The sequence below is a fragment of the Erigeron canadensis genome, chromosome 3 (genome assembly GCF_010389155.1).
Source record: "Erigeron canadensis isolate Cc75 chromosome 3, C_canadensis_v1, whole genome shotgun sequence".
NCBI lineage: Eukaryota > Viridiplantae > Streptophyta > Magnoliopsida > Asterales > Asteraceae > Erigeron > Erigeron canadensis.
This window is the reverse complement of record NC_057763.1, coordinates 37,581,438-37,601,434: the sequence shown is the minus strand read 5'-3', so window position 1 is coordinate 37,601,434 and position 19,997 is coordinate 37,581,438. Positions and strand designations below refer to the sequence as shown.

General features: G+C 30.8%; 1 protein-coding gene across 1 annotated transcript; it reads left to right on the top strand.

The window, feature by feature from the left end:
* Nucleotides 1-15,297: 15,297 nt before the first annotated feature.
* Nucleotides 15,298-18,545, top strand: LOC122593507 (cyclin-dependent kinase inhibitor 3). Its single transcript, XM_043765926.1, has 3 exons — nucleotides 15,298-15,834; nucleotides 17,818-18,021; nucleotides 18,167-18,545. The coding sequence occupies exons 1-3, from the start codon at nucleotides 15,428-15,430 to the stop codon at nucleotides 18,234-18,236; spliced, it is 681 nt and encodes a 226-aa protein (XP_043621861.1). The 5' UTR covers nucleotides 15,298-15,427; the 3' UTR covers nucleotides 18,237-18,545.
* Nucleotides 18,546-19,997: the final 1,452 nt, after the last annotated feature.

The window sequence follows — 19,997 nt, the reverse complement described above, 5'->3', positions numbered from 1 at the left end:
ACTTTATACATAAAGTTGAAGCAACTTGAACCGTTAAATTATAATCAATAGTCAAGATTCAAACTTGAAATTTTAATCTCAATCATTGATTTTATTCCAATGGTTCAAATTGTTTTATCTTTACCTGTAAAGTTGAAGCAACTTAGAGGATCTCGATTACACAGTAACAAAGTTGAAGCAACTACAAAAGTACAAAGTAGCATCTACCATTACTCTTAATAACATCGTTCTACCATACTGTTCCACATCCATCTCTCATATTCTTCCATTTTTTTGCTTCATGACATCACACAATTATATCAAACTAATTATGTAGTGAATTTCGTCTTCTTGGGATGAGAACGTGATTTATAGTTTTATGCCCCCAAAGTCCAAAGAGAAAATCCGATTCTGAGTATGAGAAGTGTTTACAACTTTAAGTTCTACTATTGACAATGTTATTGATATTATCAATTCATTTACCATAAACGACACAGGTATATAAATTTAGAATTTTATAGTAAACATTGTAGTCATCATTAAATATCCCCAAAAAGATACAGTTTTGATGTACATGGACACTATTTGACAGATGATTAAACTGCATTTCTTAATTATGTGCTAGAAAACAAAAGGGCCCTTCATTTGGTCTCATATTTGACTTATATGTTGTCCAATTATATGCAGTCGCAATAAATCCAAGATAACAGGCAAAAAACTGGACAAAAAAAAAAAAGTCAGAAAATGTTGAAAAAATGACAGATGCAAAAACAAACCAACTTTAGCTACTATTCATGAACCCATATTTTTGCATCACATTTTTGGTTGCAAGGGCTGCAGCCTCACTCGGGCTCATCGTTCCTTTAGCCTGAATGGCAGCAAACTCCTTAGCGATCTCCTCTTGCACCGCACTCCTAGCATTTCCAAGTGGATCAACCACCGGTTGCGAATTCTCTGCGTCAGAGGGTTGGATTTGGCTGCTTTCTGATGATGCATTTGTTGTTTGGACTTGAAGATATTGTGGGACTTCACCTTCCCTTAATGTAGCCTCTAGATTTTGAATCATTGGCACTGCAAAAATGGCATTTGACCCAATTACTGATCGATGGGTCGAAATGTATCTCTAACAAGCTAAATATGTAAAAATATTCTTTTTTAAAAAGAATAGCTAAATGGGTTACTAGAATAGAAAGTCTTATAAAACATGTACAAAAACTTACGGAGTACATAACTGAAAGAAGATCGCTTTTGTAATTATTATGACACATTATAAATTCAGTAGAAATATTAGTACATTTCGGGTCAACCCAACACGGCCCCTTCAACCAAGTACCAATTTTTATGACCTGCCACTTCTCTTCTCATATCTTTTTCATGACGTAGGAGTCAAATACATCACTAGGTTATCCAATTTGCTCAACAGTTTAGATTGATAATTGCACACCTCATTGGGTGGAAAACCTATAGCACCTACTCAATGCAACAATACGACATGACCTTTAGTTAAAAGGAAACGTCACATGTACAGTCAATTTACAAACAAAAGTTTATAACACTGCTAGCTTGTGACATGTGATATGGTCCAACTGATTAACAAAGAAAGAAGAGGAAAAAAAGAAGATAATTTGATATGTTCACACATGTATTTTTAGAATTTGCTTGTAGGTAAAATTGTTTTTTTAAGTATAACTTTTACTATATAAAAACGTGGTATTCCTGAATTAAAGTTTAATATATACATATAGATATTATTTAAAAACACAACATCTCACACACCGACGATTTTCTGTTTGGAGTAAGTGTATGTATCGGATAGGTGAACATAGTCATCAAAACTCTGAAATAGTTGAAGAGAGCCCACATCAAGTTGAAAACAAAGACTGACACCTGACCTAGAAGTTGAACCATGGTTGAATTGAAGTAGACATCACGCATATGTAGCATTATTTATTTTAGCTAGCTTGTTTCATATGAGACAATGACATTTTACACAATTAATTAATTGTGCACTATTTAATTAGTACTGTAATGATTTAGAAAAATATAAGGGGTTAGTAACATACTCATAAGGGGTGCCAATGGACTGCTGAGGACTTCATTAGGGAGGTTGAGAATGTATTCTGGTATGTTGGTGCCCACCAGATATTGTGCAACTTCATTGCTAAAATTATTGCAATTATGCTTCATTATATTATAAGTTTCTTGAGTGTAGCGCGGGCTGATGTCCTTTAGGTATGATTCAAAGGCATCCTTTGGAACCTTGGTTACGCCTAGATCAACCGTTTTAAGCGGTGTCCCATATGGCGCCGCTCCAACAGGAGCTTGTTGTATGCCACCACCGAAATAATATTCGTTGCCATATACCACTATTCCTGTGTGCCTTCATTTTTTCAACACAAGAGATCATATCAGATTTTTGGTTGTCACTAATCTAACATTGTTTGTTCATTGATTGATACAAGTTAGTAACAAGAACAAAAATATGAATGTGGGTCCCATTTTACGAGTGGACCCCGCAAAATTAAGGAAGAAGAACACAAGAAGAGGTAGAGATCTAAAATAATCTTTGCAACTATACTTTCAGGTATTCATATGCATAAACTTTTGTTACATATTTCACTTACAAATTGATTTTCAGGTTATTCTTGAACTCCATAAGAGATTTTTCGTCTGATTAAACTCTACTAATTCTGTATTTTGAACTTGCATATCCAGGGACCACATAGGTTAAACCATGGGGGATCAAGGCTTCCATCACAATCATAGGGTGGTCATTCACTATTATATATATATCAGAGTCTATTGATCATACAATTGTAGATTAGAATTTCTTCTACTCTCTTACTGAAATTGCATATGTTCATGCGAATCATGTAATTAAATATGGGAATATATGGTGTTGTGTGAATCGTTGTAAACAATAGCACGAAAGAAAGAAAGAGTGTGCTCGTTGAATAATAAATTTGTGTACACAATATAAGAAAACGGATAGAACGATGTATTACCATATGCCTTCAATCACCTTCCCCAAAAACGAACTTGAGACCTGTCGAGCTAGCCCTTGGCTTAAGTCATACACATGCAAACTCACCTTCTGTCCCTCCTGTGGATGTAAATAAAATGTGCCCGATGCGTTATTACTCCACATACAAGTACATCATCTAAACTACATAAACACGAATATTACCACAACGGCTGCTTGCTAGTAGACGGGTCAAAAGAGGTCCAAATCTTTTTCCATACCAAAATAAATATTGTAACGATAATAGTCTAATTTTGTTATAAAACTGATCTGCTACATTATCTGCAGTACCAATGCACTTTAGGTGGCTATGAAGCCGTTCAACCCATTTCAATTTAGCTGTATCTTTTAGATAGATATTACAATTGGCCCGCTAAAAATAAAAGTAGTTTGAATCGACCTGACCATGACTATATGGGTCAAAACGAACCCCTTTATGTACTAGGGTGTGGTGTGGTGTAGATAAATAATGTAATTACAATAATAATAATTAAAGCGCTAGAGCTCATACCTCGGCCATATTTCTGCAATTAGCTATGAACAAAACTAGTTTGAGGTGCTAATAATAATATGCCTTGTCTATGATGCCTTGACTAAGTTACCCAGATCGAACTCGGCTCAAAAAAATCAAATAACACAAAAAGAAAAAACAATGAGTATCATAATAATCGCACTTTTACTTATAGATTATTACTTCATTCATGGAAGGCAAACACTAAGCTTCTTCAAATAGTACTAGTACTAAAATATAAAGGAGAAAAATTATGTCAATTTGAGAGTTTAATACAAATAAGTTTAATTCAAAACTTTTTAGAACAACAATCATTTTCTAATCTGCAAGATATATAGAACGTTACATATAAATTCAAGCATGTAAATCATTACGTTCGCATAAGAAATAGATATATCGTATCACAAAAGTAACCACAAATCTCATTTGGCACGATACACACATAGCATATACTAATAAACTACACATACAACTTTCACATTATTTCAAATCAAATTTCAATATAACCAGCAAATAAATGTATGAATATCGATCGATAACATAAAAAACGTACGGATAACATACAAACAACGTGATTAAGGTCTTACCTAAAATACTGCATCAAAGAAGGTGAATTTAGTTTTGTAAAGAATCTATGTCGACAATTAAGAAGAAGAAATTACGAGGTTTGATCTCTTTTGCATGCCCCTGACATTCTAAAATATATTGACGTATGAAACGAATTATTAATGGGTTAAATATGGCCTCTTGTTTGATTTAGTAGTTTAACTTAATTAATTAGTTACACATTATAGAACTTTTTTTTTTGAAAGGTGAATTTCGCTAAAAACTTCGTGTCGCGATTCGACAGCGAGAAGTCTAACCTACGTTGTCTTAACCGGATCCGCGCTAGAGAGCTCCATCGAAGTAAAAATGTCTATTTCAAATACCCGATGGGGAAAAAAAACTCTACTAATCCGCCCGAAGGCACGACGATTAATAGGAGTAAACTCTGTTTAAAGACTTGAATCTGGGTAAACCTAAGCCAAACCCTCATAAAGGGATATCCTTATGTCTTTCCCAAGGTTTGAACACAAGACCTCATGTATGAGGGGATGGTCTTTCAACCATTGAGCTAATGTTCAAGGACAGTTACACATTATATAGTCCGTTAATAATTAATCAACCCTTTAGCATGAAAATGTAAATGATATAGTTCTCCACTTAACAATGGTCTAAAATATGGATATGGGTAAGTTTGGTTTTAATCGAATAACGAGTACAACTAATACGGCTACATCTCGAAAGTGTTAAAAAAATATATATCATTAAATTGTTCTAACACTTTTAATGTATGGGAAATGATTAATCCTCCTAATTTAATGATTTAATAATTCTCTTAACTTTTAGATAAACACATGTGTCAAAATCAGGAGTCAAGATTAGGAAAGAGAATTTGTGAATAACGCATATCACCTTCTTATACTTTTACATAATTTTTAGATTAATCTTTAGGATGATTTATTATTTTCCTTAATGTATATCAAGAACTATCCATACATATAATTTTATATATTGTAACAGAAAGTTAAAAATGTGGACAATTTGTAATTATATATTATTTATACTAGCACGATATATGTCCAATACGGTGATAATGGCTGCGACGGCTATGTGGTGGTGTAGGTTGATATAAATGTAATTGATGTAAGTTGATATAAATGTAATTAATATAAAGGTAGTGGTGGAAATATTTTAGAAATTATATGGATACTTGCCTAATACAGCGACGATGGGGTGTTACGACGACCGATGGTGAATAATGGTTATAATTGATGTAAGTTAATTGATTTTAGGGTAAATTACAAAAATCATACCTGAGGTTTGTTCAAAACTACACTCGTCATACCTACAATTTAAAAATTACGCGAGACATACCTATCATTTGCAAAAACCCACACTTATCATACCCAACCCTAACGGAGCTTGACGGACTGTTAAGTTTGGTCACATGCCACACATGTGAGGGAATTAAATAGTATTTTCTCCACCCATATCTATTCTTCATCATGATCATCGTCTCATTCTTCTTCTTTTTTCCCCCCAGATTTCAATAACATCAACAAATTTAATCCCAAAAATTTATATCAAAAATCACAAACAAATATCAAATTAAAATCACAATCACAACAATTATCATCAAAATTTAACACCTTCTAAAAGTTCACATCGAAAATCCACAACAAAAACCATCTTTTTCTATATTCAATTCCATCAATAATAATAATTATTACAATAACAGCTTTATAGATATAATGGAAACAAAGAAAAGAAAAAAAAAGATTTTAATTACCAAATAAATAACATTGTATATGGCTACGAAATAAAACAAGATCTGCATATTCCGACCTCCAAGATGGTGTTGGCATATTTCGATCAGATCTATTACAGTGATAGCAAGACGTTTAGGTCTTTTCAAGTACTAAGTCGGATTCAAGTATCTCCATTGGATCGATGACGTCGATCTGCTTCTTGCTGATTTTATATTTATTTATCGATTATACAATATTGTGTGTGTGTGTGTCGATATATATTATATATATATTATTTGTGTGTGTGTGTGTGTGTCAATATATAAATATGATGATGATGATGATACAACAAAAGTGAGATTTTAAGTTAAAATAAAGTAGGATAAGATTGCTTTGTCAATGTGGTGATTGTTATGTCTTTTGATTTTGGAGATATTCAGTGTTTTTTACTACTTGTTTAGCCATCTTAGGTTTGTTCAAATGATTATCAGGTAGTGGTGTTTGTAAGTTGTGGTTTTTGATATAAATATATTTTAACTTAAAACTAAAAGAAGTAAAATGAAGTATAATGAATCTGGGGTGAACCTGGGGAAGAAGAAGGGAGTGGCAACAAGAAGGGAGAAGGGGGGGGGGGGTTTAAATATGGGGCAAAAGAGTCTTTTACACATTCATGTGATTGGCATGTGACCAAACTTAACAGTCCGTCAAGCTCCGTTAGGGTTAGGTATGATAAGTGTGGGTTTTTGCAAACGATAGGTATGTCTCGCGTAATTTTTAACTTGTAGATATAACGAGTGTAGTTTTGAACAAACCTCAGGTATGATTTTTGTAATTTACCCTTGATTTTAAATGAATAATGAAAATTTTTTAAAAAGATTTTAAAGGAATAATGAAATTTTTTAAAAAATTAGTGAGTAATGATATAAATTGATTTATTAAGATAAGATGATCATTACGTATTTTTTTATTTAACTTTTCAACAAAAGTGTAATATCTAGATAATATTATAGATAAACTTAACAAAAGTAAAACGTAACGAACACGTGTGAAAAATTACTATTATCATTGTAGTGAATCATCGATCAATGTCAATTTGGATAACTTAAAAGAAAATGATTTAACTATCTCAACAAGAAGATGATTAGTCGACCAAAATGTTGATTAATTTATCTATCACAATATGCAATTATAAGATAAATTACTAGCATTTTATCCGCGCAATGCAGCGGTGATGGCGACGGCGGTTGGTAGTGGTGTGGCGTGACGGGTACGTGGTGGCGGTGTAGTTATTTGTTAATTAATTAATGTAAAAAGGATAATATAGTTATTTTAGAATTTTATGTGTGACGTGACGGGTTGTGGCGGTGTGGCGTGATGTTGTCTATTAAGGATATTATATTTATTTTAAGTGAATAGGTTTAGATTAATAAATAAAAGTGAAAAAATTAATATTCATTATAGGTAGAATGGTCTTTTCACATGGGTACATTTTTATGAAAGATGGTGTTAAAAAATGATAGGAGAAAAAGTGTGATAAATTTTATAAAGTAGTAAATATATAAGCTAGCATATATATATACTTGTCAATTATATTAGATTCTAAAAGATATATTGAATAATACAAACAATACCAATTAGTCAAAAGAAACACTATACCACAATCTAAATATATCCCGGTGCTACATTATTTTGTACTCTAATAACCCCAAAGTTATTGATTTTATCATTTTAATTAAATGGTGAGTTTACTTTTAGGTTTCAACAAATATTGATAACTAGTGACAAATTAAAAAACGAGATCTTTACTTCTGTGATACGAGTAAAAGTTAGGGGTTGACATTAGATGGATTATGGACGAGTGGTGGGCGTGGCACCACGTTGGAACACCGCCGTCAACCCCTCACCACGAGTGGTGGCGTCAAAATGAATGGTCAGACCACGCACTCTATAATCCATTTTCTTCCAATCATTCCATATGATTTGACTTTATTTTTGTTTTTATGTTTACCTTTTATTAAATACTAGTTAGTGGTGAAGTGAGTGGTCGGATGCCGACAAAATTCGGATGAGTGGTGAGTACGTGGTGGAGTTGAAGTGTCATAATATGATTGGTGAAAAGTGAGTGGTGAAAAAGTGAGTGGGAGGTGGGTTGTCATCCCCCTTATGAAGTATGTTTTCCGTAAAGTCAATTAACCAGCGAAAGAATTTTGTCGATAAATTACTTATAATTTTAAAACTTACAATAACATAATACGTCAAGCTGGTGTTGAATAACGTGCGTAGAAAAAATTCTAATCCCTAAATGATAAGTTTTAAATTAATCATAAATTCTTGTAAACTACCGTTATTAGGAACTGAAATTTAGATTAATGTATGCATTTATTGAAGCATTTAAACATTTACAAATATCTATGAACAAATGCATCGATTTCCACTTGAATATTTTACTCCATTGTTTTGATATATGTAGTTATTATTACATAATACTCCGTAATAAATTATATTGACGCTAATATGGTAATAGCTACTCGTTTTAAATTTATGTAGTTAAATGATTTATCTATGTAATTAACTCGTTTAGTATATATTATTATTATTATATCATTATTACTCGTATTACATAATACATATGTTTTAAAATTTAATTATAAAGCTTCTAAATTTGCACTAAAAACACAAATGAAACCTTGGCTGGTAGTATTACTTTTACTCTGGATGAAAAAATTGATGAGAATGGGCCAATAAAATGTGGCGGAGGGCTTTAGCGGGAAGAGAGTTGAGAAAGATTCGCTTTCTTGTGCATCGGTTTTAAGGAGATGCCCCTACCAATGAAACAACCACGTGTTATGCCCCCTCTATTTACCTTATTGCCCCTTTATATATTATTATATGTATAATCTATATCATTGGTATTATAAAATAAATATTAAAGTAAAAAAAATAAAATAAGATCTTGACCCTTATATCATGGTTAAATTGATGCACAAAGATTCATGAAACAATTGATACATAATGATTTGAATAATGCACGGTGAATTTTAGTGAATAGAAACCTATTGTTTTATTTGTTTTACTTTAATACTTGTTTTATTTTACCTAAAATCTTTATATCTATCTTTTCTTTACTGTATTGTAGAGTAAATAAAGTTTCAACTTTCAATTTCAATAATATACACATGATAATACATAATGTACAATCCATTAATAACCCTCAACTTTCAACTTTCATTTTCATTTCTCTCCTCAAATCTCAACCACTTTTTTTTTCACTTTCCTTTATAAATCATTTTATTCCTTTGATTCATTAAAAATCTTTTATATAAAAAATCGTACATCGATAAATTATAAAAATTATATGGGTATTCTTAAAATTTTATGTTCTTTCATTAGAAATGTCATTCGATATATTTTCGACAAATTTTTAAATCTGAGGGCAGAACCTGTACGACTAAGACATTTGACTATCACACTTTATGACCTATCACATTATATGACCTATCACCCCACCATCTCACCGCCGCAACGCGGATACTTTCTCTCGTAATAATAATAATAGGGAAATGATTAATCCTCCTAATCAAATAGCCTAATAATCCTCCTAACTATAAGATGGTAACATTTGGAAAATTCATGAGGCAATATTATGAAAGATAATTAGTGGATATCACATGTCACTTTCTTAATGTTTTAGGAGAATTATTAGAATACTTGATTAGAAGGATTTATCGAGTAATAAACTAATTAGTAGTATAAAATTTCTGAAAACCAATATATATGTAGAGATTTTGAATACTTTAACCAGAAAATCGTTGTTGTTTGTGCACGTAAGTCCAAAAGGAATAATCAAGTACGGAAAAAGCCGGAAATTAGGTCATAAAAAGAATAAAATTAGCGCCTCAAATATATGATTTACCCTACAACCTTAGACCTTTAGCCTAGCTAGCTTAACATGGAATTTATTGTATTATGGTATCTAATTTTGCTGACCTTGTATAACAAAAAAGCTCACCACTTTTATTTATTATCAAATTTTACTTCAAAAATTGTGTTATTTAATACCTTTAAGTCTTTAATGTAAGTAAATCCATGAGATTTCACGCTTAAAACAACCTTGTTAATACCAAAGGGGTTGTCTAAGGGGAAGATGGAAAGTTTTGAAGCTTTTGGTTTGAAATGTACTTGCAAGTTACGAGTAACATTTGCTAGTAAAAGAAAAAGAAAAGAAAAAAATATACAATGTATACGCCATGTAACATGTATTGTAATATTTGTCCATAAGCATTAGCTCAACGGTTGAAAAATCATCTCACATTCAAGAAATATTGTGTTCAAGCCTTGAGGATAACATAGAAAGTCCATTTTACGATGGTTTGGCTTGGGTATAACCAAATTCAAGCCTGAATGAACAAAGTTTACCTCTGTTAATCGTCGTGTTTTCAGGCGGATTAGTAAGGGTTTTCCCCCATCGGGTATTTGAATTAGGCATTCTACTTCGATAGAGCTCTCTAGTGCGGATCCGGTTAAAACAACGTATGTTAGACCTGCCGCTATTAAATCAAGACACAAAGGTTTCCAACAAATTTCACCTTAAAAAAAAAAAACACTCCAAATTTGATGCGACATCAAAAATTACACCAAATTTCGTTTTATACTCAATATACTATGATATTAATAATTGTAACAGGCTAATTCTTATTCTATATATTTATTTATCAACATTTTTCAATCATGTATATGTGTACGTTTTCCCCATTTTTAAAACATTAAAATAAAAAGTTAAGTGCGTCAAAATGTGATTAACTATAATCAAATGTTTATAGTGGGAATCAACTACCAGATTGGATATTGTGTGATGTAAACTTAGTAAAAATGTTTAAGTCATGAGTCGACCAATCAAAAACTTGCACGTGGCAGCTCATATGGGTTGCCACGTATGTCATATTACATAATTTAGACAAGTTATCAAGTTGTTAACATACGATGTCCAAAACCTTAGTTCGTTCCTACTATAGATATTTGGTTTTAGCTAGTTACATTTCAAGGTAGTTAACCCTAAAATAAAATAACCCAATAAACTTTAGATTGCTAATCATTCATGTTTACATGTACAGATAAAGCTAACATAGTGCATAACTAATTATCATTATTTAAGTGTTTAACAACACATTGATCCGTCGAAATTGAAAAAATCACGTTTTTTGTTGAATATAAGAAGATGGAGACTTAAAGAAGATTAAGTTTAAAATTAAAATATATAAAAAAAAAGATTTAAACATAAAAGTTAAAATAAGATTGTTAGGCAATAAGATTGTAATTGAAAATAAAAATTTTTAAAAAAACCAAAATAAAAGGTTGTAGTTTTTTAAATGGATTGGAGTTTCTATGTTATTATATTAATATTAATTAACGGAATTGATATTTATACAACACATTTTAACCATCTACAACTATTTATGCATGATACAATTGTACCTTACGAAATAAATTTTGTACATTTATTATAGATGTCTAAAACTTGTTGTATGAATATCACTCTTTATTAATTAACGACTAAGTTTGTTAAAAAAAATTGTATTTATCCATCTATCATTTATTTGGTCCACCATAATCAATTTTATTATATTAGTTAGATGATAACATCATCAAAAGTTATTTTGATATATAAAAGAGTTGTGTTTGGTTAATAAACTATTAGTTCAGTTGTATTTTATATATCTATGTATAATAATATAACTAAAATAGAAGGTTGGAGGTACACTTGCCACCTTAATCCCTCCTTTAGCTTAATACTCCCTGCTCTTTAATCATCTATTTTTTAATATTTATTTAATAAAAAGTAACCAGCTTTTAATAAAATAATCATATAAAAAAAACTTTATTATTATTATTATTATTATTATCTATCTATCTACTTTTTTGTTTCTTTTTTTATTTAACTAAAGTTTGGAGAAAAAAAAATAAACTTGAATCAATATTTATATGGATTTAATTTTCATATGTTTTTTCTTTAACTTTCGTATTGATTAAGTTGTGATATTGGTCATACGGTTTTTTTTTTCTTTTTAATTAACTAAAGTTGGGGAAAGAAAAAGGTAAACTGAAATCATTATTTATATGATATTGGTCATACACTTTTTGTTTCACAATTATTATAAGATTTTTATATCTTGAGACTACCCGTACAATAGACTAGTAGTATATATAAAGATGGTTTTAGGAAAAAAAAGTATAGAAAATGATTTATCCTTCTAAAAAGTTAGTTTAAAAATTCTCCTAATAGCTTTAAATTGTGACATGTGGATATTACTAATTCTCTTTTCTAATCTCACCCTGTGATTTTTCACATATCCTTATCTAAAAATTAGGAGGATTTTTAGACTATTATATTAGAAAGATTAATTATTTCTTAAAAGTATAGCTTTGTGGAAAACATTAGAACGACGTGGTGCCGTGATGGAGTACTAGAATCGAGAAGATTGTAGGCATGTATCTATTCAAATATATGCACGTGTATATGTATATCGTGTGCAGTGTATGTGTGTACAATGTAATGAGTAATGACAAACACGTAGGGCATAGCATACTAAACAGTGTAGGCCTTCATTGCTTAACGCCATAAGCCCATTACCTAAAGTTTTCACTTTTTCTTTTGAGTTAATTGCATAAATCATCTTATTTTTAGTGGATTTCGTGCTTCAATTTTACCTTTTTAGTGGATTGCATCCGTTTGAGGGATGTAAGATGCTAAAAAAGTTCGAACACTTTTCATGTTTTTCATCTCTCAAAGTGATGTAATCCACTAAAAATATAAAGTTGAAGAAGTAAAACTATTTTATTCTACCCTTATCTATTTATTCTATTTTCTTTTTAATTTTAAATAATAACTAAAACTATTTTATTTTTTCATTCAAATAAAAATTATTTTTTTCTGTAATTAATTTTATAACTACAAAATTCTTATAAACCAATCAAAATATTAATAATAATAATAATAATAACTTAACGTATAGATTACAAAAAATAAAATAAAATAAAATACTTTTGGACCATTCTAGTAAATAACTAGAATTTTCAAGGTTGAAATTGAAAATATATATATTGTTTTCTCTTTGATCTTGTCTTCTCCAAAGCCTGCAACATGTATACATATAGTATATACATATCGATGGACCCTAGTTTCAATAAAAAAAAAAACATTGGAAAAGAAGCCAACGGTCATCAAAAGCGGCAGCAAAACCGGTACCACCCTTCCCAAATCCCTCCCCACCGTTGGGTACCGGTAGGACGGATTGGTGTTCAATCCGGTACCGGACAGGTACCGGTTCGGTCCCCAGGGCACTCCATCCAACCTAAACCTTTGGGTGTTTGATAGGAGGAAATCATAAGAAATTAAAATGTAATAGTGAATGAATATAGTGAGAAAGATAATAAGTATTTGGAACGAGAATGTATGTCATATGGTACAAATAGATAATGAATATAAGAGAAATACAAAATTTTAATTAATAATTAATATTAACACATATAATATCATAAAAATTTTTTTTTTTTCATTCCCACTGTTTCTCAACAATTAGTAGAGAATAAAGAGAATTGAAATCATTCTCATTTTTTCATTCTCGATTTCATTCTCTTGTGTTACCAAACAATGAAAGTGTTTCTCATTTTATTTATCATCTTTTCATTTTATCGTATCAAACACCTCCTTGGATTATGGATAGTTAGGGGTTGAAATTTATTCATGGGAACAATTATTTTCATATATAAAATTTTGCAATACGTAATTTATATCCTTAGGACAATGAATAGGAAAACTTCTAAATATATAAATAGGGTCATTTATATATATATATATATATATATATATATATTTGAATAACAAATATTAGAACTATAATGCTCCAAATAATCTTAAACTACTCCATTGATAAAGATTAACCTTGATATTTTACACCAAAAATCAAACCCTCTAGTCCTCTACCACCTCACTAAATTGGTGATGGCAGTCTAAAATTTATCTAGTACATTAGTTGTAAACATAAGTCATAAACTACACGATTTACAACAGATTATATGTTATTAAAGTTGACATAATAAATACCGTAATTTAAGGCGTTGTTTCTCAACTTAAACAAATATTATCTCAAAACCATGCAATTAATACGTCTGGGATAGATTTGATAAAGTAATAGGACATTTGACTTTTGTCAATCTTCGTCGCAAAATGTGATAATTTCATAGTCGTTTAGGACATCTTCAATAGTTATGCTTTTTTTAGAAAGCATTTTATATTTTTTTAGTGTACATTGCAATTTTAGTCCCTATGTTATCACTCTATCTAATTTATTTATTTTATATCTAGATCTATGTCCGTAGCGGTCGACGACTTGGCTGGGGCAGATCTTCACTCATTATCCTTCTTCGAACCTTTTGGTATGTATGCAATCTAAATCACTTTTTTTTTTGAAAGATAAATTTCGTTAAAACTTCGTGTCACAATTGGACAACAAGAGGTCTAGTATACGTTATCTTAAACGGGTCCGCGCTAGAGAGTTCCTTAGAAGTATAAATGCCTATTTCAAATACCTGACGAGGAGAAAAACCTCTACTAATCCGTCCGAAGGCACTATGATTAATAGAGGTAAACCATGCCCCCTCAAATTTGAACTTGGGTATATTCAAGCCAAGCCCTATGTCCTCCCCAAGGTTTGAACATAATACCTCATGCAAGGGGTGATGATCTTTCAACCATTGAACTAAAACTCAAGGACATGTCTAAATCACTTATCGTTGTAATGGTAGTCTAATTTTAATTAAGATTTTGATAACAACTAGTATTCAAAAGTTTCGATCCTTAGTTTTAGCTGTCAGAAAAGTCACACGCTACACACGTGAGTGGCAATATTTTCTTTTCACATAACACTAGACCATTCTTGCAACTTTTATAATTATCATTTATTTTCTCTTTTATGCATCAAAGATTGAAAGATGAAAAAAAAATTTAGCTGCAATTATTTATTACAAAATGATAAAATAAAATATTCTCGTTTATTGTTTCAAACTTACGTAATATCTTATTTTATTTAATTTTATTTACATTGTTTATATTTAAATTAACCATTTGTGTTTTCTTATATTTTTTAAATTTTAAACTTATAACTTTTTTTATTTACAATTACATTTGCTTAATAATTTATTTTATTTTAAAAAATTCATTAACTTTTATTTGACACAAATCTAATATGAGAAAATATCCTACATAAATATTTTGTACTTATTTGTGAAGTAAAAGCATAAGATAAGATAAGATCATATTTAGTTTCAAAAAATTTTAAATGCAAATACATTATCATTTATTATCAACTTAAACATTATCTATATTTGAATAAGTTAATTAATATAAATTATTCGAGAAAAAAGAAAAAGAAAGAATATTCCCTTTACTTCTAGCGGTATAATAATACATTACCGCCACACCAACCCTAATTTCATAATCCTAATTTTTCCCCCCAACTCATTTCCCCCCCCTTTCATACTCTCTCTCTTTCTCTCTCCCTCAAACCCCCAAATTCAAGTTTTATGAAACCCTAATTTCCCCTAATCAATCAAATCAAAATTACAAATATGGGCAAATACATGCGCAAATCAAAGCTATCAAACGACGTCGTAGCAGTCATGGACGTCTCTCAGTCAACTCTAGGTGTCCGTACACGCGCCAAAACCCTAGCCTTACAAAAACTTCAAAATTCAGTCAATGGCGCCGGAGATTCGTCGGTGCCGGATCATAAGCACGAGATGGCTTATATGCAGCTGCGCAGCCGGAAGCTAGAGAAGCCGCCGGTGGCAAGTTTCCGTCAGCAAAACGGTAACTCTCGGTTGGTTGTTTGCTCGGGTGGGTCTTGCTCTGTTAATTCCGGGTCGGGTCATGAAAAAGATCGAATTTTGAATGATACCCAGATCAAAGTTGAAGAATTTGGTACTCTAGAAGCTTCTTGTGGTGAAAATAATGCTGATTTTGAAAGCAGAGAGAGGTATAATTTTTTTTTTTTTATATTGAATATATATAGATATTTTATTATTTTTACATACAAAGGAAAATTGCTATGTTTATTGCTTTCATTTATTGTTTAAAAAATTTATTAATTAGTTTTTTGATTGTATTAGGGAAAAAGGTGTCATTTTTATACGGTCTAGAATTTTTATTTTTCAATATTAGGCTTATATAAAAATTAAAAAGTCATCCTTTTCAATGAAATAATCAATTTTTTGGGTATTTTATATATTTAGGAAAACAGGTGATTTTTATACATGTTTTGTACTCGTAGGTTTCATTATTAATAAATCTATTCTATCAAAAATAAAAAATCATCTTTTTAATTAGTTTATAATTTGATGAATTAAAGAAATTTGGGATTTTCTTGAGTTTATATCCCTTTGATTTGTTTTGTAATTCTTAAAGTGTGTTTTCTATTGTCTTTTGTGAGTGTAAATTTATTTTAGTATTGGTTAATATATGGTAGTATATGCTAATGCACTTTGGGGTAAACTTTCTTGTTCTCTTATGTAAAAGTGTTTTCATTTCTTTTTCTTCATTGCATCATCATGTGGGGTACTATCTTAAATGAAAGCAATAACTTTTAAAATTGTTGATTTTTTTTTGTTGCTAACACACTACCAAAATGCGATAAAAAGAGCATGTCTTTTTGTAAGAAAATGAACACATTTGGGTATGAAAGGCAAATACATTGGTTATTTTTGTATTTACATCTTTATGCTAAATAAAACATTTTGTGGCTCTTTTTTCCTTCATATATCAGGTACAAGACTAAAATTAAGAATTTAATCATATTAGCCTACCTCTTGAGTTCTGCCTTTTTTTTTCCATGATTTTTCATTATGACTTTTTGTATGGCATATTTTTTCTTACCTATAAGTTCATGCTATTGAAATTATTCTGGAACTATAATTGTACTTTTTTGTTTGTTATTTCATTAAATTGTTTGCATGGTAGTAGAGGGTTCAGCTTTTGAGGTGTTACTTTTTTGTTACTCATCTAGATCGTATTAGTAGTTTGTTATTGTGGCTCATGCTTATGCTAGATTTCAATATACCCTGGATTGGTGTGCTTGTACAAGCAGTTTTCATAAAAGTGTCAAAAGAGTTTCTTTTTGGCCATGTTTTTACCTTGAGTGATTTATAGATCTGGTTTAGTTTTTTCATAACCATAGTATCATTGTTGTGGAAACTAAATTTTCAATTAGAAAGTGACTACAAAACATGGCTAGTTCTGGCTGGACCACTTACTTATTTTCTTTCTTACCAAATTTTAAAAGACATGGATGGTGAGAATGTGAGATGTTGCTATGGCTGAACCCAACATTTTAATTATTTGCCACATGGTCTCATTTATTTTCAATTGGTATCTTTTCCATATCAAGGTAACTTCTTTAAATACTTGTATTGTTAAAAGTTAAAAAGTTGTGTAGCATTCTAGTTTGAACTTGATGGTAAACTTTGCTAGAACAAAAAAATCAAGACCAATTCTGTATCTATCAGTTGTTAACCATTGCCATTTCCCAGTTTAGATTCAATCAACAATTTGATAGCATGCATGGAAGAGGATAGGCCCCATATAATTTGTTTTTTAATCTTCTGTCAGTTAACTGTGTACACAAACAATTGAGCAGGAAAAGGATTGAAAGCTTTCACTTCCACTATCATTATTTTATAAAGTAAATCTTTTTTTGGGTCTGATATAATTTGTTTTTATCCTGCTAACTGTATATAGCCATGGAATGCATCTTTCTAGTTGGGCCCTGGTATAGATAAGTGTGTTTTTTTTAAGTCTATAGCTTCATAGCTAGTTCACTTTACAAATGTTCTTTGTAGCAAAAGAGAGAATTTTGTGTCTAATATGAGGTAAAGATTCATTATCTGAATTGTAATAAATGTTGTGTAATATGACTTTCTTTTTTTGCTAAGTTCTGTTGTGCTAATCAACATTTATTATGTAGGAGTACCAGGGAAAGCACACCTTGTAGCTTTATAAGGGACTCAAATGCCATTAGTACTCCCGGATCTAGTACAAGGCCGGCAATTCAAAATGATTCTAATCAAATTATACAGAATTCCATTCAGAGGATCATGCCTTCAGCACAGGAGATCGAAGAGTTCTTCGTCCATCATGCATTGGAGCAGCAACGGCGCTTTTCTGAAAAGTACATTAAATTTGACCTTTCTTCTCATAAGCATGTCTAACCGTAAATTCTTACCATGTTGACTTGGTCAACCAATGGGCGGATAATACGGTTGGCATGAAATTGATTATTTTTTTTGGTTCTCAACTGTGATTTAATTATGCAGGTACAACTTCGATATTGTGAATGAAAACCCGCTTCAAGGTCGCTATGAATGGGTGAGAGTGCAACCCTAGATGGGGATGGATATATATAATCATGCAGGATAGGGCGAACATCATAATGCGAAGATAAGAAACTAGAATTAGTGATCTCTAGTGGTATGTAAAGAGCAAACAAAAATAGTTGTGTAATCTAATGATCTAAGATAACAGAGCCTGATGAATTACACACTAACATAGTTAGGTTAGAAGGGAAGCATAAATGTTTTTACCTTTCGCAAGTCATAAATAATTGCTAAGTTTCTTGTTTATTTAGGTTTCAGTTGGACAATTTTCATGTTTAATGATTTAGTGGTTGTCACTCACTCAAAAGCTCTTTGTCAAGTTTAACTTGTACAGGTTTATGTGTTACAAAACTAGTAGGGATCATCAATTCAATTGTCAAGACTCAAGACGTCATGATTTTATTCATTTTATATATCCGACAAATACTCGTATACACAATCAGTGATGAGATTTCAACTCACAACTTATAAGCTTCTGATCGTCAAGAGACTGAAGCTCGTAAGTTATTTGCTTGCTTGACCCATATGCAATGAGAAGGATCCCAACTTAACCGAAGGGAAGTTGGTAATAGATAGGATGGTGAAGAAGTCTTGTAACTGTGTAATGGAGTTCTGAAAAGGTGAGAAAACTAATGCACATGTGATATGTGACAGCCAGTCAGTTATCTTCAGAGTTGAAAGTTTTAACTAGATTCTTTTACCCTTGTGTGTGTGTGTGTGTGTGTGTGAAGCCTATTTAGTGGTGGTACTGTGTCCAATAGAAAACGTTAACCTCAACACTATGGGTCAGATCTCACTATATCAGGTTAGGCCGTGAGAAATATACCCTACCCTCCACTAAGAGCCACCATACCGCCATGCAAATTATCAAAAGTAAGAAAGTGATTCTAAAAATATACTCGTAATAAAAATATAAACACGTCTAATTTGGTAGACGCAAAAATCAGGTATCGAGACATGATAAATCGAAAGTTAAGGTGACAGATATTGAAAGAAATTCACAAATTAACACCAGACTTTTAGGCATGTTTATAAGCATACCAAATTAGTCAAAGAGATCATTACTCAAAATATAATACTCAGTATTTCCTAGTCATTGGACATATATCATTGTTTTAAAAACATTTTAACTTGAACCTAGTTGACCCGTTAGACTGGTTTTGGTTTTATTAGATTGGTAGACTGGTAGATATTTTGGTTGAATCGGTTGGTTGAGGAGTTTAAACGTCTTTATTTAATATTATAACTCTTATTATTTTTGAGAATGTTCAAGTGTTTTTTATTTTTTATGAGATATAATAATAATTTTAGTTGCATTTTTGTGGAAACATAAGCGGACTAGTCAGCATGGTGAACCGGTTGAATGTTAATCCTCACCCGATTTAGTTCAACTAAAAAACCGGTTTGTGAAACGTCTTGACAAAATATATAAATGTAAGTCATAAGAGGATGGACCAGCTTCTCTTGGTCAAAATTAAAATTATGAAGTTATGGAACCGATAAACAAATTTCATTGCTGATATATCTATCCACTGATAAATTAAAACAAAATTGAGATGTAATTAAAATGACAGGTGACATAATCTTTGATCGACACATGTCTTTTTAATTTATTAATTTTATTAATTTAGCTTTTTTAATTGTATATAGATTTAATTTTCTTATTAGACTTAGAATTAAACTATAACTCTTGGCTTAATATTAATACAAAAGACATTATAACCTTTTTTGATTAATTATTTTCTCATTAATAAATTCTCTCTTTTCTTTA